Source organism: Seriola aureovittata, chromosome 16 (genome assembly GCF_021018895.1).
Source record: "Seriola aureovittata isolate HTS-2021-v1 ecotype China chromosome 16, ASM2101889v1, whole genome shotgun sequence".
NCBI classification, from domain to species: Eukaryota; Metazoa; Chordata; class Actinopteri; order Carangiformes; family Carangidae; genus Seriola; species Seriola aureovittata.
The window spans coordinates 10,179,695-10,201,762 of NC_079379.1; the positions used below are offsets into that span (position 1 = coordinate 10,179,695).

General features: G+C 42.7%; 1 protein-coding gene across 6 annotated transcripts in view; it reads right to left on the bottom strand.

Moving 5' to 3' along the window:
- The window catches only part of rbms3 (RNA binding motif, single stranded interacting protein), a 273,592-nt gene that overhangs the window by 67,893 nt on the left and 183,631 nt on the right, over nt 1–22,068 (bottom strand). For all 6 annotated transcript variants that reach the window (XM_056398859.1, XM_056398860.1, XM_056398861.1 and 3 more), the window contains 2 exons: nt 4,524–4,681; nt 38–117 (listed from right to left, as the gene is read on the bottom strand). In XM_056398859.1, coding sequence (XP_056254834.1) covers nt 38–117; nt 4,524–4,681 — 238 coding nt within the window. The remainder of the gene's footprint in view (nt 1–37; nt 118–4,523; nt 4,682–22,068) is intronic.

Below are 22,068 nucleotides of genomic sequence, written 5' to 3' on the forward strand. Positions count from 1 at the left end.
CGCGAGAGTAATGTAAAGCAAAGGAGAGGAGACTCACCTGGAATGCCTGGCGGAGTTTTCAGGTATTTCCCATTGAAATGCTGTATCACTACTTCACATTTCTCTGTGGACTCCATCCTGCAACAAAAAGGGATACGTAAGGTTTAATTTAAAAATATTTAAAGCAAATGTTGAAACCGACATTACATAGCTGTAAAAAATATACATTTTTTTTACCTCTTGGCTAAATTATGACACATAAGGAAAATATTGCCCCTGATGACACATTTGCCACAATAAGGAGTCACTGACTAGACTGTGTCCTGCTGGCTGGTTATTATCATTCTGTTCATTCCAAAAAATCCAATGAGACTATCCAGAGCCTGTCTGTCTATCTGCTGGTGAACGCCACTGTCTGCATGAGTCAGAAGTTCATAATGAAATTCAGCGTTTGCAGGGAATGAGTTGTTACACAGCCTCTCCCCATGCCTAATAGAAAAGAAAAATGATAGAAAGACAGAGCGAAGAGGCCAAATGGATGCAGGGATGCAGAGGAGTAAGGAGAACAAGGGGTATAAGAAGGTGTGGGGAGGTAGATGAGACTGATTCTCAGAGAGGGAGAGAGAAGCTGCCTGACTGGAGCCACTGGATCAAATGCTGTGCAGGCCAAGCAGCTGACCGGGAGGAGGGCTCTGATCTCTCACATCACAAGCTCACACACACTAATATCCATACACACATCACATCAAAACATGTACATAAGTATATCAAACACATTTAAAATGAACAAATGTACTACATGTACTTTCACCCTTGAGGGGATTTCAGCAAGTTACACTATCTGCCATCTTAAATCTAACTCGTAAGCTTTAACATTGTACATTTTAAACGTATACATAACTCACACACACATGCACATACACACACATGTGCTCACACTCACACACACACACGCGCACACACACACAGACACACACACACACACACACCCGCACACACACACACACACCTGTCTCATTTTAATAAAGGAGCAGATCCATATTTGGGAATATGACTATTTGCTATAATAGAGAAGATGTAATCTTTACACTGTGCCCTTCATTACGAGGACTTCAGGTACATCTCAATATGAGCTGAACACCTCAGTTTCTTTACCTAACCTGCATATGATAACTGTGAATATAACACTGATTTACCACAAGCTATTTACATCAAAAGTACTTACATATCTAATAAATCTCCTTACAACTGATCATATTTTGACTTTTAAGTCTTGCAGGGACATTTAAGTCATAAAGTTAAATAAAAACATCAGTCAAAGACTATGATTTTTTGTTCTCTATGCATGAGAGAATATGCCCTTTATATTATTTGCAAACATTGTACATATGTCACCAGATTCTTTAACACACACATAGAAAGAACTCATATTAAAATGAGACAGTTTTTAAATGCAGGCTTGAGTGATTCCTATGCCTTTATGGTAATATGCTCTTGGAATGTGCAGAATTCATTGCTTTCCAGATTTTTATGCTTCATTCGCTCTCACCTCCTAGAATACTCATATCATCCTGTCAGCCTCTCACTTCTCTGTCCTCTGTCTCTCATCCTTCTCCTATCTCTACCTTCATCTTTCTTTCTTTCTTTTTTTTTTTTTTTTTTTAACCATAGCTTCTTTATCGCTCTCTCTTTCTCATCCATCTTACTCTTGGCCCGTCTGCACCTCTTCTTTTTGACGTCTCTCTCATTCCTCCCCGTCTTTCAACCTTGGTCATTTCCTCCATCTTTCACTGTTAGCCTCTCTCCCTCATGCCCTATCTCTCTCACTTTTTGTGCCCTCCTTTCCTTCCCTCTCTGTCTATCCTTTTGTTTTTCTCTGTTACGCCCTTCCCGCATAAACATCTTTCTCCCTTTCCCTACTTCTCTTTTTAGAATATGTAATTTTTCACACTTCCTGCCGTCATCCCTCTCTCACTAACCATGTATGCTCCCTTTTTTCTTCATCTTTCTTCTCCCTCTGTCCCGCTTTTTACAGGGACAGCTGATACAAACCAGCCAGTCTTTTAATTTCTATTATATATTTTTTACTTTATCTGAATTATGCCAATAAAGCCTCATCGAATAGAAATGAATGTACAGTAGAGTCTGTTTGTGTTTACATATAATCTGTATGCATATATGCACGCACACATTCATAATATGCTTCTAATCCGTGTTCACACACACGACTGCACTTCAACACAGTTCCACAAACATGCCAATAACCCTTCCACAATGCTTTCACATTAGGAGGCAGCTCAGTGATACAGAGAGGATCTGCATGAAGCGGCTAACCTCTTTATCACTTTTGCTCTCTTTCACTCAGGCCTAACAACTCTGTACATACTGCACACTCCACTTAGCGCTTGTGGACTAATGATTTATGTGGTTTTGTGCTGCATCGTCTGAACAAAAAATGTTTTGCAATTATTTTTTGGGATGTTTTTGCTAAAGGAAAATCAGCCTTGAATGCATCACCCTTCTCCAAAGCGTCTTCTTACTAGAAATGGTCTCTCGCTATCCCCTAGCGCTCTTTATCCTGCTCCCCTCTGGCTGTTCATTGTTTGCCTCCTTCACTCTTTCCAGCAGTACCGCAGGTAGGTAGACAGAAAACAGGTGGGCAGACAAGGAGTAAATAAGGCAGGCAGGCTGTTAAGCAGTCACCGAGAAACAAACCGGTCAGACTGTCTGTTGGTCAATCAGACTGCTGCGGTAGCCAGGCAGTCACTGAGCCAGCCAGGTAGGCGGTAAGGCATTGTGGCTGTTCTCTGTGTTCTCTGTGTGCTGCTGGTTAATGGCATCAGGTGCTGCTGTCTGCAATGATTAGTGCTGGGGCTGGAGTAATGGGCTCTGATATCAGTAATGGATCAGCCCACAAACACTTAGCTCAGTTTACTCTCTCTAATGCCCCTCATGGCCCAACCCTCAGCAGCTGTCTGTCTGTCTGTTGACACAGCTAACGCCAGCTCTACAATTAATAAAACACATTGATTCTTCTTTTCTTTTTTTTTTCTTTGAGTCTGTCTGACCTGTTATCAATTACCACCATTCTCTTTGGATTCATGCATAAACAATACAACCTTTTCTACTTCTTTCTTTTTTTTTCTCTTCCGTTTTCTCCTTATCTAAGAAAAACACAACTCATCCTCATCTCACATTGTCTCCCACACACCCACACTCACTCATTCCACTTTCTATTCCTCAATCTTTCTCCGTCTCATACCGCCCTCTCCTTCCCATCATCTTCTTTTTCTCTTTCTAATAACCTCTATGATTAGTTCTTTTTACCTGGCTATTGTTTCACACTCCTGTCCCTCTCTCTCCTGCCGTCTCACTCTCCCTTTCCATCATGCCTCTTCCTCCTCCCACGGAGGGCTGCTTGAACAGGTGGCCTGTGGCAGGTTGCTGCTGTGCTCTGCTTGTTGGTCTGCAGGAGGCTGCCTACCTGTCTGTGTGTGTACGTGTGAGAGTCTGCTTTTGCATGCGTGTGTTGGTATACGTGCACACGTGCATGCACGTGTGCTTACGCACGGCTGTGCAGGCATGTGTAGAGGTCTATCTGTGCATAAGCTCATGTTTGTGCATAAGTGCCTGTTAATATATGTGTGTGTTTTTGTGCTTGTCTGTCCTGCTGTAACCCTCGGTAATAGAGCAGGGAATAGGAGAGGAGTTCAGCCAGAGCAGGTGATTAAGAAAAATCCCTGCAAGATGGCAGTTCTGTGGCCGTCAGTGGCCTCCTCTGGGTAAACAAGGGAGGACTGTGTGGAGAGGAATGAGAGCCTGGTGGCTGCCGAGGACAAGGACAGAGAGGTTTATGACTTTGGGGGATTAACAAGCAGAAGTGGAAACTTTTCTAAGCAGAAAAAGAAATAAACTGCTCAGTGATAGGTTTGGTAGTGGAAATAGAGCAGCCCTGACTATACTGTAAGGACAAGGGGTAATTGCTGGTGTCCAAGAAATGTATGTAAATGCATAAGCGCAAGCATCCCATTTATAGGCATGTATACACATATGCATAAGCACACACGCTCTGATGCACAGGAATGAACAAAGACAAACTCATCCACTGGCGGACGCACTGTCGAACAGGCTCAGAAAAGAAACAAATCACACTTAAAAGTTTCTGCTGCCTGGAGGTAGGGGTCACCTGACAAGTGTCTTTATAGAGTGAATGCGTGTGTGCACACAGGGTGTACAGGTGGTGTGCCTGTATGCCAGTGTACGTGCATCTATTTGTGTGCACACTTCCATCAATGCATTTGCAAGTGCGTGTGTATGTGTGCACATTACATAGGTCAAATCTATTTGAACAAAAATGTCTTAGTGTTCCAGCCTCCATGGAGTACCAGACCGTACAGTAAGTATGGAATAAGTATTTGACATAAGGACAGTGTGTGGGCTCACTGCACTTGCATTCATAGCAGCAGCAAGGCAACATATTGTGAAGAGATCCCACTTTTAAACTGACGCATCCATGTCACATTATCATCATTATTATTGCGTACCTGGCAAAACCAACTCCTCTGCTGACCCCGTTGGCATCCCTCAGTATCCTCGTGGAGATGACGTGACCCAAGGGTTTCAGCATGTTCTCCAGCTCCTGCTCATCCATAGACACGGGCAGGTTGGAGATGTACAGGTTGGTGGGGTCTTGCTCTTGTTGCTGAGGGGCCAGGGATTTGAAGAGCAGAGGGGAAGAAGAAGAGACAGGGGAAGAAAAGATGGTATGAGAAATAATGTATCATCATCAGTCACAGGAATGGTGAAATATGCATCAGCTCTGTGTCATGAGGCATCACGTAACACATAACAATGCTGCCATCAGTGCAGCCAAACTCTGGCTGAACTCACATGATGTTTGGCCTTACTGACACTCACACATTCATCTGCTCACATGCAATATGGATACATCAATAGTTCATTGTGCTGGTCCTGCGTGTGTGTGTGTGTGAAAGAGTGAGTTTGTAGGCTACATTATGGATTTGGGTGACTGGAGAGTATTACAAGTCATACATGTCTGTATTTACATCTTGCATGCTGTACACATTTCAAAGAGTTTGTATGGAGGCTTCTGGATGCGTTTCTACACAGATCTCAAGTGTTAAAGATCAAGTGAAAGAGGGATAGAAACAGAGAATGAGAAGCTGTGTAGTGTGTATTGTACAGCAGTGTTTTCTCTGTAATGCCTAGGGCCTGCTCCTAGCTAGGTGAAGCTGCACAGCTAGTGATGGATCTGAGCCTGAGGTAGCTGAGGGGCCAGATGTGCTCTGCAGTAGAACAGCTGGAAACAGCAGCTCGGCCCCAACAGTCAACCAGTCACTGAGGCAGAGCTCACAGCCACCATGTCTGTCACCCAGCTATCCGTCTATCCATCCTTCAACTCAGTAATTCACTACCATGTCAGCCTCGGTGGCCAGCATGATGCGATGAGTGAATGGACATGGCAACATTTTGAAAAGATTTGCATCCACTTCAGCTCACAGATGACAGTGGAAGATGTTATCTTTTTGAGAACACCACATTCTAATCTAGTACCGCCTCTTTCAAGGAGGGGCCATTTTATTTCAGGTCAGACCCCTGAACGATGATGATAATCTAACTGATCATTTTGACATGATCTGCCATTGTGAACGACTCTATATATTCAACACATTGAATCAAAAGTAAATTTCACTCTCATCCTTCTCAATTACAGGCTCTCAGAGTGCTACTGTTTAATTCACTTTAGATCAATAATGTGAAGAGGAGGGTCCTTACAAGGAGCGATGCCATGTAAAAAGGCAATGATCTGTGTGATGGTTGTGATCTATATCTAATAATAAGAAAGGCTACTGAATCTGAATGAATATTCTGTGTAACGATAGCAATTTAGCAGGAATTTTTTTTTTTAATTAATTTCATAGACTTTAAAAACTGGCAACAAGAAAAAAGAAGAGAAGCAAGGACAAGTAGGAGGAGGAGGAGAGTTAACTGACTTTCACCCAAAGAAAATTAAGACAATCGGCACAGAGCTATGACTGTGTATGGATGTTTTTCTTTTCTAAACCTCAAGAAGCCTTATAATCTGTCAGTAGCACCACATTATGCTGGAATCAGTTGTTTGGTCCTCAAAATGATGAGAAACGTCAGGTTTCAGTGATCTATTTCACACACATATGCAATATGCTAAATAGCGACTTCAGAAGTCTGCGTTCTTCGCGGCCGAAGAGTCTTTTGTGTTAGTACAGTTGCAGGTAAACAACGTCTTTGAGAATCTTTACAGTCTTTACAGACTCTCTGTGCTTTGCCACAGGCAACGCTGTCTCAATCTGTCTTGTGTTTTGCTTTCTGTTGACGGCAGAGGAAGAGGTTAAGGAGGAGGAGAGGAAGTGCCTCCACCGCCGTCCTGCCTCCATCTCTCCATCTGTCAGAGGAGAAGACTGGTCCCTCCCCTGATTAATTAGCCGTCTTATCTGACAGGACATGTTTGATCTGATTAAAGCCTTCGGGAGAAAGCCGGTGCCCGATGTGAAAGCAAGAAAACTGCGGCTATTTCTCCTTTAACCAGGAACTCAATTACCTAACTTCAGGGCCAACTTAACTCCTCCTTTTTCTGCAGGTTTGTCACATTTTCGTGCTTTAGAGCGAGTGAGAAAGAGCTCACAAGAGTTTGTATAACACAGGATTTGGGAGTGAATGAGGCTTAATTAAATCTGCTCGTAAAAATCTACTGTACACGTGTCACTCTGCTGCTAAGTCCCTTTGCTGTGTGTAGCTGTGCAGCTGCGCTTTCCTTTGAGTTTCACTGGATATGTGAGGCGATGTTTTTCAGGATTATGTCAAATAGGCTTCGTATTCCAGTGCAGACAGGAGGCCTGGATCAAAGAGTTAACTGACTGACTCACTCACTGGGCTAAGTCAATGATACCCGACTTGGTGAGTGTGTGTGTGTGTGTGTGTGTGTGTGTGTGTGTGTGCACGCACACTTTTGAATGAAGGCACTTTCTCCTGTAAGCATGTGACAGTACATGCGGTGAAAGAGGACGACAGAATGTGAAGCAGTAATTTGTGTGCGTGGGCTAATAGTAGAGAGCTCTTTTTGCGTGGGGGGGGGGATTATCATGGGGAGGCCTCGTCTATGCACGACCGCCTTCGCTAAGTTTTCTCTTTGATGACGTTCTGCACCACAAAGCCCTAAATACCCAGATGAGAAGGTTACGTGGAGGAGTGGAAATGGGAGCATTTTGACGGGAGGTGAGATGGGCTGGCCCGTTCCACAAGGAGATTTAATTTCCTTTAATGTCAGCCTTCGCACACGCTCTGCTGTCAGGCTATGAATGAAACGGTAATTGAGGTGTGTGTGCTTGTGTGTACCTGTGTATAAATCCTATCCTGGAGTAATTATGCATGTGTGTTGGATGTATATACTGTAATGTTGTGCCTTGGTATGCATCGTTTTTGCTTTTATGTGTGCATGTCTCCCAGAGGTGTAAGCACGCCTGCTTCTTGTGTGTGTGTGTGGGATGGCAGTTGTGTTGTCCCCTCGCCATTGACCAGTGTTGTAGAAGGTTAATGGAAAGGCTCCAGGCTGCGCTGGGCCTTTGATGAGCATAATTCCTTCACCTTGCCACCAGGAGGACAGGAGGAATCCAACTGTGCGTGTGACAGGAGGGGATGGGGGGGTGGGGGGTGTGGGGGGGTTGGGTGGCGGCCGACGTGTCATTTCCCGCTGACGGATGGCCCCCTTGCTAGAGCTGACAGCCCCGTAGCAGTTATTTCATTTCGACACCCTGCTCTGTTTACCTCACTGTAATTTCTGAGAACATTACCATGCCACGGGGGGAGGGGGAGTATTAGCAGAGAGAAAAAAAACAAGATGGCGAAGAACTGGGTTTAAAAGAAAAAAAAAAAAAAAAAAAGAGATCACAGTGCAAAAGGTGAAAGAGTGAAAAGGTAAGAAAGAGACAGCGGGAGAGAAAGACGGAGACGAAGGCGGCCGACATGACAGGCAGATATAACACATTAAAGGAAGCCCTTGTTGCCTTCTTGACAACGCTTGAGGGAAAAGAGACGTTAACCATTAGAAGTCTCACGTTCTGCCTATGGGGCTCTCAGGGCTGTATCCATTTATATGATAAAAGTTCGACAGATAGATATGTGTCTTGACTGGGGGCACGGCATCTAACATCGTGCTGAGGCTCAGAATTGCCCTCACCGTCTTGCGATCTCTCTCTTTTCTCTTACTGGATCCTTTACCCCATTCTGTCTTTTTCTCCCCTCTTCATACCACTGACCTCTCCATAGCCTCTTCCTCCAACTCCTCACCTCTTCATCCTCCCACCTCCTGTCTTTCATTCAACCGGCTACTTCCCTTAATTTTTCCAGTCTATTCCTGCTTGCCCTTTCCTCCCACCACTATTGCCATCACCTCATCATCTCCTCCACCCTTCATCCTTGCTTCTCTTTCTTTCTCTCTCCCTCTATCCATTCAGCTCGCTCAAGAGATAAGAGCTGTATGTGTAATTGGCTCTACAGGGCTTCTCGGCCGCTCCTTTAAGCACTGATATGCACTTGACAAGGGTTTGCACTTGTATATGAGTGCGTATGTGGTTGCCAATCCTTGTTGTAACCCCACACTATTCACTTCCCTCAGGTATACCACTCTGGCCCGTTTGTGTGACGAACCAGCAGCCTGAAGGAGCACAATTAAAGATAAAGACAATGGGGTTCCATGTTGTCTGGTTGGGGAAAACTGCAAAGAAGCAGTGGCTGCTGTGTTGCCGTTGCTGTGAGGGTGTGTTGCTGACAAGTTTGCTGACAAGTTTAAGCGTTACTGTGCTCGTGTATATAGGTTGAGGATCTGCACTCAGATCTTGCTGTGGGGGCCCGAGTCTGCAGAGTGCATTCAAAAAGACAAGCAGGCCAACCAAGTGGAAGGAAGTGGAAGGGGGATGCAGGATCGGGGAGTTGGAGAGGGGAGAAGCACATGATCACATCAGCTCACTTCAAAAGCTCGAGTTTAATTTGAGAGGAGCCAGAGAATTCAGAGACAAAAAGGTAGCACTACAAAGGAGCTATCATTCTGTTTCCTCGACACATTCTGTCTATTATCATGCCCCTCTGTGGCACTCGACTACAAGCCCTATCCACATCCAACCCTTTACTTTACAGTTTGTCCCCATCACAGTTCTGTCTCTGTCCAGCCATTTAAACCAGATACACACTTTATAGCTGTCAGGACGGCCAAGCTGCAGGGGCCCTGAAGATGCAGGTGTACAAAAACATTTCCAGCACAGGTTCTAAGTGTTTTCTACAATGGCTACTTGCATTCACCAGTCGTATTCTACAGACAGATGGTGAAATTTTGTAGGCTTGAATTTTCTTTACAAATACGCTGAGACACACAAACGCACATTATAATCCGACACAAACACAAATGTCTCCAACCTGGACACGCTCAATCACAGAGCAGCATGTTACATAGCAGACGAAAGACGACGAGAGCGCAAGCTGCTAATGCGTGAGGTCCTTCTGCTGCTCGCTGGGGGTGTGTGTGTGTGTGTGTGGGGGGTGTGTGTGTGTGTGTGTGTGTGTGTGTGTGTGTGTGTGTGTGTGTGTGTGGGGGGGGGTGACGAAATCCACATTCCTGATTCAAACCTTCTGTTGGAAACAAAGGGCTGTGAGGCAAAGGATCTGCGCCATCACTCAGGGCAGCCATCTTTAGTCCAATTACCATATTACGTCTGAACAAACAGCCTAAAACACCTGTCACTTAAACATGGATTTAATAGCGCAGCGATAAACAGGTGTTGGCCGGGGTTTAAGATAAAGACCGCAAACATACCATGGAGGAATACATTTGTCAGTGCTTCAGGGATTGAATTAAACTTCATTTTTCTGTTAGAGATATCATCTTTCCTCTAATTCATAATTTGAATCACCTCAGTGGGCAGCATGGCTGTAATCACTTTGGACTGTAAGTTTGAGAAGAAGCTCTGGTTGTGTTTCTAATAAAATGTAGCACAAATGTTAAACTCACCAGTGCTTGTTTCCCTGTATGGTACTTTGTTCATGTGGATGTGAGAAGATGAGAAAATGAATAGAACACCAGTAACTATCGCTCTGTAAGTTGGGGGGTGGGGGCTGGGGGTTCCAGTGCACTGCAGGCATGTAAATGTGAGCGGCAGCATGACAACCAGCGGGAAACAGGCACCGCAATGTAAACTTGTACCTGAAAAATATGTTTCTGCCAGTCTTTGTCAAAGTGTAGAAAGGTTTTCTACTTCGGTCTAGTGTAGAAACTTTTTTTTTTTTTTTTTTTTTTATCGATATTTTTAGCTTTTTTAAAATGGAAACTATGGTTGCACTGATCTAACTTTTTGTCTCCCGATTCAGTTATCTCAGCTCAGGGGAACTGTCTATGCTGTACCTTGTACTAAACAGGTAGTATACTCTCTTTTTACAAAGCTTAAAATCTGCATAACTCACTACATGGAAGCCACTGGAATCATCATCATCATGAGAGGTAACAGGAGACCGGGTATGCTGTGGTACTTTATACTAAGATAGTGGCAGAAACCAGGGCTGCACAATTAATCAAAATATTATAAAAAAAATTGAATATTCACATCGAATCTTAAAATGACATTGACACAGAAACTGGACTTAATGTGGCTCGGGCAGATCAGAGCATCTCTATATCTGATACAATAAGACATACGAGGATAATAGTTCTTCTATCTTACCTCTCCAAAGAATTTATCTTTGTGTTAAAAATGATTACCTCCCCTCTGCTGTGTATCGACATAATATTGACACAGTCAGTCACAGTCTGCTCTCCTGATCTGTCATCTTCACTGTAAACTACCCAACTGATCATTTCATTTATTCGCATTAGGACGCTCACATGATCGATCTCTCTGAGTAGCTGCAAGATCAACAAGATCATCCACTTGCCGACAGATGGTGGCTTAGAAAATGCCCATTAATTAACCTCTCTGTATCATTTTTACACCAAAAAAGTAATTCAAAGTTTGTGAAAGGACACAAAGTTTTGTTTAAATGTTTTTTTTGTTTGTTTTTTTCACAAGATACAAAAGATAAAAAGAGCAGAGTATGAAGCTCAGGAGCAAAAGATTAGAGGTTCACCTTGCTCATGCAGTGTTCCATTTGGCTGGAATACAATGTTACCTGATTAAATAAAAAATCTTACAAATTACCATACGCTGCTGCAGAGCACAGCTTAATACATCACATTATTCAGCTACAGGATTCTTCCCATGAGTGCAATCCAAGCCAATGACAACTAAGTGTGTCCTAGCAGCCCAGAGGCACTGAGGTGTTTAGTTTGGTTTTTAAGATCTACGCTCATTCACTCACATAAATACACACACTGCTCCTGCGCAGCACTGCATCTCATACTTGCATTAAAGTCTCACGCACGCACACGCATACACACACACACACGACTGCACAAGCATACATGTGATTGTATGCACACAAAAACAAACACACACACACACACACACACACACACACACACACACACACACACACACACACACACACACACACACACACACACACATTGTCAATCTTTGTCCTATTACTGCCTCTGGAAAATGGCTTTCTAGCTACTCTGTATTATGCTGGGATGATAGATGCTGTGTAAGGAACAAAAGTGGGTGATACATTATTGAGCCTTTGAGTATGCTAACACAGCGGTGGGGCTTTGTTTTACTCACTCTCTCAGCTGGGCCTGCTCTCTGCTGGCGTAGCTGGTAAAATATTCATCCAGCATAAGGCGCAGGGAGCGCTATGGCACAAAGCTGGCTTTTGATATGTCCTTCCATGTGCCATTTGACTGTGCTGTTACATGCAAATTCAAGCAAAAGTACAGGGAGAATCCTGTACTGTACACGGGACACTGAAGGTCAAACTGTTGATTTAAATTTTGATATGGTGTGACATCTGAAATATATGTTCGGTGGGTTAACAGCATAAAATATGCACTTTAACACCTTCAAACTCTGAGTAAGTTAGTTATATTTTTCTTATTGTCAGCAAATCACATAAAAAGCCCAAAAACAACAACGTTTTAGTTCATCTCTCAATACTTCCTTTCACTGTCTGTTACTCCTACCTTTCAAAGACATTAATTTAAAATAAAAATGAATAATATATATTTTCATTTTCAAACAACCACCAAGTGATTCCCTTAGACAGCAGAGCACTGTTACTCAAACTGAAGCAAACAGTAGATTTGTTGGGGACTAGTGCTAGTGAAATTCAGCACAAGGATGATGAAAGTGGGACTGACTCAAAATTAACTTCAGTGTCCATGTTCATTATAACAAAGGATGACTGATCTGTTTTTAATAATTTGCAGACAATAACGTTAACAGAAGAAGAAGAAGCTTTATCAGGTTTTGGCTGGACAGGAAATACTTTTTAAAAGGAGTAATTCATTGTTGGTTTTGGTATTTTCAAGGGATTTGATGATAAGAAAAATACAGAGCATCACCAGCCGTATCCCTTAATATTTCCGAGCATCTAGGAAGTCTCATCTATCACATCAAGTGTCATTTTCACCCTTTTGCAGATGTGTGATGGAGGGATCGCACCTTTACTTTGCAAAACTGACATAACACCACTAAATTATGTCTGCCATCAATGTCATGGCTCATACATTTTGATGCCGGGTTAATGTGAATTTAAATGGGTCGATATGGGCTTCACCCGCTTAATCACGACCCCCTGATTTGATTTTGTATCTCCCTCGGTGAGCTAATATTCCAGAGATTAAAATTTCATGTGGAGCTCATATCAAAAATCCATTATTAACATGGAAGATGGGCATGTTGGCCTTACCTCTGTGCTCCAGCAAAAGGAGACAAAACTCATGCACGCATAGTTTAAGTGGGCAGGCACACATGCATGCAAAGATACTGTTTTCTACTACTTCCCTGAGGACTCCAACACAAATTCATGCTCCGTTTGTAGAAATATTGAGGAATTTCCTTATAAGCTGCGGTTATGTCCTCGGTCGTGCTTCATCAGCTCAGGAGTAGACAACATTCACAAATGTCTTTCCGGTTTCATAATACATTTTCATCACCATAACCTTCGTATTTTTCCATTACGGTGTTTGCAACAACAGCTCATTGTGTTGTTGCCAGGGTAAATGCATTTTTCCGTCTTATGCATCATTCATGATATCATTTCTGAGATTGAATTCCTCCTGGCTGGCATCATGTGGAGGCGGAGAGTGCTGGTGATGGTTTTGGTTTTGGAGAAGATGGGGAGGGAGGGGTGTTAAAAGGAAATGGTGGCAAGCCGTTTGATTTGCACTGTTGATCAACAAGAGGACCTCTGTGGGATGATGCAGGAAACCTACTGTATCTGTAAATGATGGATGCCTTTTCACTCAGTACAAGAGCTCGGCCTCCTTTCTCTCCCGTCTCTTTTGTCCTTTTGTCAGTAAGGAAACCTTTACAAAATTTTGCTTTTCAACAGTAGCTATTACAGAAATTATCCTCGTTCTGTGCAGTCCACATAGTTGAGAGCACTTGATCATTTACTTTGTGCAGAGATGAGATAGAAAACTCAACTAGAGCACACGACATCCTGTAACTGTTGTGTAAAAGGACAATGTGCCAAAGTGAGGCTTTGATATGTGGTGGAGTAGGTTTTCTCCAGTCACCCAAAGAAGATAATTTAAGTCCTTGGAGAGCTAGTGGGACTCTAACATTGCAGTAGCATTCTGCGTGTTTTGTTTCATGCTAGCCTTGTGGGAATACGTGATTTAAAAAGAACAATATGATAGGCTGCTTTTGTTTGGGCTTATTGATTTTATAAGGGGGGAGATGTGCACAAACCTTTATAGCTACACAGTTTGCCTTCCTCCCAGTGAACAAACAGGTTGATTTTCTATGATGATTGTCTACTTCACTCCTAGCAATGCCATTCATGTTGTAGGCCTTTCCAGTCAGCTATGTGGAGGAGTGTTCATTTTGATTCTTGAACAGTAAAGTTGAGGACCAAATTCAACTGCTCAAAATGATCCCACAAAGAAAATGGCTGAACATTTGAACACAGAGAGTTATGGTTTTGTTTATGTTTCTTAGCTGAGGACTGTTAAATTCAAAATGGTAGAGCCACTGACGGGGAACACACTGCCTGCGTTGCGTGTGTGTGGCGGCTGCGTCACTGACCTGCTTCAGCTCGCACACAGGTGTGTTCATTCCAGCTGCGTGTCTGCTGCCTCGCTGCTACTGCCAGCTCTATCTTTCTACTTAAACTTTGCAGGTTACTGGATTGTTGGATTACTTTTCATTATAAATTATTTTCTGATTTATTTTTGACTGAAAATATCACTAAAATGCTACCGTCTTCACATGCAGCTGCTTAAATGGTTATACATGCGTCATGCGTGAAAAATAGGCAAGACTCCTAATCATTAGATCACGCGACACAGCCACAAGGCATGAGACTCGTGTGTCACGCACGCAGTGTGCCCACTCCAACCTGTTAACATGTATGCCAAAATGAAATACAAGATGTTCCGCAGCCGCCACACACATGCCACGCATCCGGTGTGTTGCTGGTCTGACTATTGATTTGTGTTATCACAGTTAACAGTACAACTTATGAACCATGAAAAGTTCTCACACTACACAGCATAGGTGCTCAGTGGTTCCCAACCAGGGGTATGTGCACCCAAAGGTACACAATAACTGATGACATGTAAAGTTCAAACAGAAAAGTCAGAACTGATAAGAAAAAAACCTTTGCCATTCCAGCGCAAGTAAACACCAAATTAATTCAGATTATAAAAAAGAAAGTCACTTGTCTGGGAACTTGTAATCACTGCTCTAAGGATTTCAAGATCACAGATCACACAGTGACCTCCGCACTAAAAAACTCCTAAAAGACCCATGTGTTTCCAACATGCCACGGTCTCTTCTCCGCTTCAGACAGGCTGTCTCGTTGAGCGCATGTTGCTCTCAGAGCTTCACCTCATACGATCCTCAGAGCTGCCCTTGACGGGGTTCACTGCATCATAAAATCGCCATGCATGTTAACTCCACGGTGCATGGGTCAAATGAGCCGTGGCAGTGGATGTTAAGTGACTTCAAAAGGCTGCGTCCATAAGCCCCTCCTCCTTTCTGTCTCCCCAGCACATGCCTGCGTGAAGAATGTGTTCACCAGACCGGCTGGGTCAAAGGATCAAAGTTATCAGATAGGGAGGAAAGCAGTCACATGCATGCACTTCAACATGAATAAAAGACCTCACATTCGCACCGAAATACACGGGCACTTGTCCACAATTGCACACAGTCACAGCTCTTTTTCATTCTAGTTAAAAAGGCGGACACATACAGTATGTTGACAAGTCGAATTCAGCGTTAAGATGACAGGCAGGATGTGTGAGCTTTTCAGCAGCATGGTGGAGCATCATCAGACACCAGGAGAGTGACAATCTCTTTGTTTCCCTCCACACTCCATCACCTGCTCTCCAAATGGAGGCGCAATGCAATTTTCACTTATGAATCTACTGCAAAGCAAATAGCATACGCCGTTTTCCTACTCCACAAACACACCCTGAATAACTACCCTGGGTCATGGACTCATTTGTTATTCCTTAATGTGCCACTACTCACCGGGGAACACTAAGGCTGCCACGTGAAACCATACTGCGATGTGAGCATCATATGTCTAACTGCAGCAGAAATACCTCGCCTTAGCTCTGTCACATCTGTACAGAGAAATGACAACACGGCGGAGGCGAGAGCCGCAGAAATATTGAAATATATATTAAAGAATTATTTCTCAATGGAAAACAGCAACAACAAAAGTAATAAAAAAGCAATAATGGAAGTGTTGTGTGGAGAAAGCCACTCAGAACAAATCAACATTTATGTGACATCAGTCAGGTTCACTGGTGGAACTGATGCAATGATTTTCAATTACAAAACAGTGATGTGGAGTATTAGTTCCCTTTCCGTCAAAAACATAGAGAGCTGCTATAAATCAGGTTTTGATTTTGAATAAATAGACACTCAGACACAGACTACAAGCATAAATAAATGCATACATACTGTGTATAAGCTGGCTAATTACTGATTTAATACTTTACTGTGTTCAAGTGTTCTGACACATTAAAAAATTCCGGTTGCTTCAATTGTTTTTGACCAAAACAATCACTCTCCCTTGTTTCCAGTACTGCAACTACACATACAGTTTATTTAATTACATGCTAAATATTTAATATGTGTCTCTGGTCTTAATGAGGTGTTAACAGGAAAATCTTTACTATATAATTACATCACATTTAAAAGCAAAGAAATACAACTTATAGCGTCTCAGTCCGTAACATGCCTACAATAAAATCTCAGTTTTCAGGTCAGGTTTTACCATATGTATCTATAATTATGGTAAAAATAGAGGGAAATTTCATGCACATGTTAATGAAACATGACAGAAAAAAAACATCTGAGAGTGTTGAGAAACCACCACATAATTACATGTGATCCATGTGTACACAGGAGCTCTTTTGTTTTCCCTCTGTTGACAGCTGCCTCTGGGTCCTAGTTAATATGCATAAATTCACATTTGGACCTCAACATAAATATTTCCATTATGATTCAGTGGTCTTGACACAATATGGTTGTGACAGATTTAATATTAATATCACATGCCTAAATTAGTAAAAAAAACAAACCAATCTGCCACAGTCTGTTTGACCTTGATGTATTAGGTAGGGCAGAAAGAGTAAGACTGCTTAAGGTCAGAGTAGTTGTCAGTGTGATGTCTTTGGTTTCCACCTTTCATTTGTTTTAAATAAATAATATAATATAATACCAAAGCAGTGAATGTTTTTGTTAAATCTGTCTTTTGATGATTGCATGTCAAATAAAAAAATACACGTGTGCACTACAAAGTCATTATGGACAGTCCCTTGAGTGAAGTGGTGCCCCAGGTTTAAGAATCAGTGAAAGCAAACGCCTCTATAGAACTAAGTGTTCAACCCACAACAATCACACACACACACACACACACACACACACACACACACACACACACACACACACACACACACACAATGCATGTATGTATATATTAGGGCTGTAACAATATCATATTTCACTACATGATTATTGTGACCAAAAGAAGCGCAATTGTATTTTCGCAATATCTATTGAAAATGTGGAAAAAAAAATGCTATCCATCTAATTGATTTTTAGCTTTGTTTATTGTGTGCTTTCTCTCCTTTGTGTCAAATGAATTAGACTCAAAAACAAGTGCAGGGAGGTGGCGAGGCGTCTGTAACCACAACTGTACAAAAACGAACAAAGAGAACAATTACACTTGTGACGTGAGTGAAAAGGCAACAAGATGAACTGATAAACAAACGATCCTCAAGGCCGAACATCTGCCATCACAACATTGTCATATGTGCATTATTAACATGATATCCAACTGATATATTGTGATAGATAATTTATATATATATAATTAATTTGCAATTTCTTTGTGATTTTGTTGACCCATCAAAAAGAGTATAGTTTAAGTTTCTGAACCCAAACCCAATCCCCTTGATGTGTATGTCAGTGAGTGCATCATTAGCAGTAGATGACCTATATAGAGGGGACGGCTGCTTGTTACAGTCTAATTATCACCCTAAATGGCCTGGAAGAGGGGTGGTGCAGCGGGAGATAATGTGTTTGTTATGGACACTAATGACACAGTGGAAGCAAACTAACGACCCACCCAGGGTGTCCCGCCGAGTTCAACGGCTTCATCAGTCCCATCCTATGAAAACTTGGAAAACTCTGCTTAACAGCTTCCTCTTTCCGGACAGGGAGGGACAAAATGAAGGGAGGGAGGGAGGGAGGGAGTTAAGCAGAAAAGAGGAGGAGTGAAACCATGGAGGAAAAGGGTATGAGAAAGGAATGTAGAAGAAAAGGGAGGGGACACAATAGCTAGGAAGGTAGTATTAAAAAATGTAGTAATAACAATATAAAACCACCCTGGCGTTTTTATTGATGCTTAAGTGGGGGATCAATGGTGTGTGGATGAAATAAGCCTGTTAACACCAAAGTGCTGTGGTGACAAAATGATGTTATGACTTTGACAGATTCAAAACAAATGTGGAATTCATGAATTAAATGAATAGCCGCAGTTAAAAACCTCTGGTACGTGAATGTACCAAAAAGCCTGTATGACAGCAACTGTAGGCTACAATCTGGTAAATAAGCAAATGTAAAAAGTATATAAAGTGTTTGCAGTCTCGAATCCAGGCTTTGCAAGAGGTAGTGTCAGGTGTGTGTAGCCAAGGCAAACAGTCCCATATTAAAAAATGTCCCCACACCTTCAGATGTAGAAAATAATCAATTTATTACATGTACAAATGTGACAGAAAAGCAAACATTTTGGTTATAGGATCATCATCCACATTTGTTCCACCTCTTGTCACCTAATGTAAACGTAATAAATGTATCAGTTTTGGAGTCTCTTGTAGTTTTTTTGTCAGTTTGCTTGCACTTTTTCTCATGATATGGACTGCACATTGAATAATCCTGCAGGGCTCATGAAGTCTCACATATACTCGCTTGCGTGAAAGAGCACAAGATGCAACTAAACCCATGAACAGTGGAGGCAGTGTGTAAGTAAAGGATGTCAAAGTCAGCAGTGGAGTCTAGACATACAGCAAAAACAATAGAGGAACGTTCAAAAGACAAACTAAAAGACCATGCCGCCATTTTTCTGCCATGATCTCAACATTAACAATACAGCGACCTGCTTTAGTATCACCTTGTTTACACTGTGCAAAATCAGAAGTTCTCAAGGACGATATTCTGGCGTGGGTGAGGGATGACTGTCTGTAAGTCATACAGATACACAGTCAAGTATGTGACGCATATCGCTCAAGTGTGTAGGCATATGCATTGGTAAGTACATCACAAGCCTATGACTCTCAGGCTTTTAATATATGCAAATGAATGCACAATGAATGAAAAAACCAAAAGACACTCAATTTGACTGTACAGAGTTGATTCCAAGCACCACAATAATGATTATACCACAATGAAGCTACAGGAACTGTTATTTGAGTATGAAACAGTTATAGTGGAGGGGAGGAGCAAAATGAATGGGGAAAGGAAGAACAGTAGCTGCTGGGTGATCAGGGGGTGGAGTCCCTTGTTTGTAAGCCAACAGCATAGAAGCGTCTAGACAGATGTCATGGGTCTTGGCAGCAAAGACACGGACGTCAGTGTCCACATGACGGTATGACAGAGTGAGTGAACTCTAGACTCTGGAGGAACAGAGAAAGGGAAATGGAGGGAAGGACGAGCAAGCCCTGAGATGGAAGAGGGTCACCTTATTCAGAGGTCATGATGGGTCGAGAGCGAGAGGAGAAGAGGAAAATCACACGCAAAGTGATTTTGAATAAACTTCAGTCATCAGATGTCAACACCTGCTTTATGTCTCAGGATAATTAACTGTCACACGATTGTGTCCCTGCAGGTTTTAGCATTTTCATAATCACTCTATCATTTATCATTGCCAGGATGTTATCATGGTCAGTGCCATTGTCAATACAGTAGTTGAGATGATGTTGCCAGTAACAAGTGCAAAGAGGTTTTGTGTGAGGCCTTAACAAAGTCATTTAACAGATACTAAAAACACAACAACAACACTCGAGGAAGCAATGCTAAGGCCCATTGCACAAGACTGCACAATAAACACCCCAACATAAAGCAGGAAATACTAGCCTAGTTTATAAATCCTTCAACAAACCGTCTTGGCTCATCAGTGTGTTATCTGGACGGCATCTAATGAGCACTTAATTCGAGAGTGTCTGCATCATTAACAGGCCCCGCCGTTTGATGCCACAGCTGTCAAATAAGACTTTCATCCTAACATGACGACAGGAAACATGCAGTGTTTGTGGACTTGTATATTCATATGTTAAATAATTATTTTTCGCATTATGTTTGCGTGCAACAAAGGCTGTGAGGCTAAAAAATAAAATGTAAATGTGATGGATGAATGAATGTCTCAGTTGATTGCATGGTGGCAGTGTGGTGGCAATGGTTGGCAAGAAGGTGCTTGGAGTGAGGAACAGACGTGTAGAGACACAGACGGGCACTAAGGGAATCAGAAAGACTTACACAGAAAGAAATGTGATCACTATCCCAAACAGGTCTTTAAAAACAGGGCGCTCCGGGGCCCTGGCATCTCCTCCTGGGCAGTCAGCTGTGAAAACAATCAGGATGGCCCACAGCACTGGCAGCTCGCTATAGCGTATGAACGGTGTCAGTCTGTGTAATGACATCAGAGATTGCTACGGGGGCCTGCAGGTGTCAAACATGACTTCAGAGAGGGAGTAGGAATTTGTTATATGATGTCCTTTTACAAGGCAAACCAAGGGGATTAGTGTTCATCACGTCATAGTGTGATTAACAACACCCATGTCCTTCCATTAGCCTGACCTTGTTAAGTGTGTGTGGTGTGATTACACGGTCTGTCACTATCATGTGTTTCCACCATTACCAACTCCAGCGAGTGTTTGCCGAAGTCTTCGCAGCTGTTGCTGTGATGTTGTAAGCACTTTTGTGTTGTTGGTTACTGTTGTTGTTGTTGCCATTGCTGTGACCTTAAGGCTGCCCGGCTACACTCGCATTCCTGCTCTATAAAGTGTGAAGGCTCGCCATGTTCTACTCTCTTTTTCTCTTTTTACTCTACTTCCCTGCCTCTCTCTCCCCTCTCTCACTCACATCCCTGGCCGCTATAATTAGAGTAATTGGAATCAGATGATGCTGGCTTAATTGGAAAGGAATGCAGGCGGGGCTACGGGGCTTTTCTGCACGGGAAAATCAGCTGGAAGAGAGAACACGAGACAGTAGGGAGGCATGGCGGAGGACGAAGTCCGCAGTCACGCATTCGGCTGCTCTGGCTTTAATAAAATTGTCAGGATTCTGTCGTAAACACACAAACAAATTACGAGGGCTGATGGAGTCTGAATGTTGTCGTATGTTGGCATTGATAGAAGTATGATGTCAGGAAAGGCAATGCACGTGAACTGAGTTTGGCAAAACATTCAAATTACAGGAGCATGATTTACACACAGTAATGAGTCAAAGTTGAAATTCGGTCTCATCCTCTGTCTGCAGCTTGGGCTACGCACAAACATTTCATAGTGAGAGTTCGGGGGCTACGGAGTGATAACAATACATATTGCATGATGAAAGTTGGATATACACTCGCCAACAAAGAGCCACAATATTAAAGGTTAGAATCCATCTGTAAGAGGGCAAGTTTCATTTAAACTGTGCCAGAAGCAAATTCTCTTCCCCAGTTGAAAGACACTGCAAGAGAGAGGGTGAAAGAGAGTGAGAGCACGAAAGAGAGACAGAGAGGAGGAGAACGAGACTCCGCTGGTTTCATTCTGCTGAAAGTCACAGTTGAAAGTCAGCCTGATTGTTTGCTGTTTGTGCGCTGTGGCCACTGATGCGTGGGAAGAGTGTTAGATTCCCTGCAGGCACTGGCAGCTTAATGAAGGAAAGAGACACACACCCGCTTCAAGAGCTGGGACTTCCTCATTTACACTGAACCCTTGGGGATCAAACGCTGCAGTTGGCCTCCTTATCAAAAGGGGGCAGTGTTGCCTATAATGTACAGGTTTTTTTTTTCTGAGGAGGGAGAGAGTGTGTATGTGTTCTTCGTTTATCTAGTTAAAGTGCTGGAACAGCACGAAGTAAACAGAGGTTGATTTAATTATCCTGACAATCCCACCATCTCTCCACAGCTCATTTTCTACCACCGGAGTTTGTGACACATATCTTGCTAATAGAGAAGCTCGTTTGTCAGGTTCAAGCTCTCCGTCGCCGGCTACATCTCATTACCTTTAACATGGGGGTGGTAACCGGGGAAGGGTCGGAAGAAGACTGTAAGCATGCCTCCATCTCTCTGTCTGTAACCCTCCTTCTATCTGTCCATGTGGGCATGAAATGTGTGTATGCAGCTCTTTTGTTTTGCCTTCCGCTTGCTGCTGGACTGCTCAGA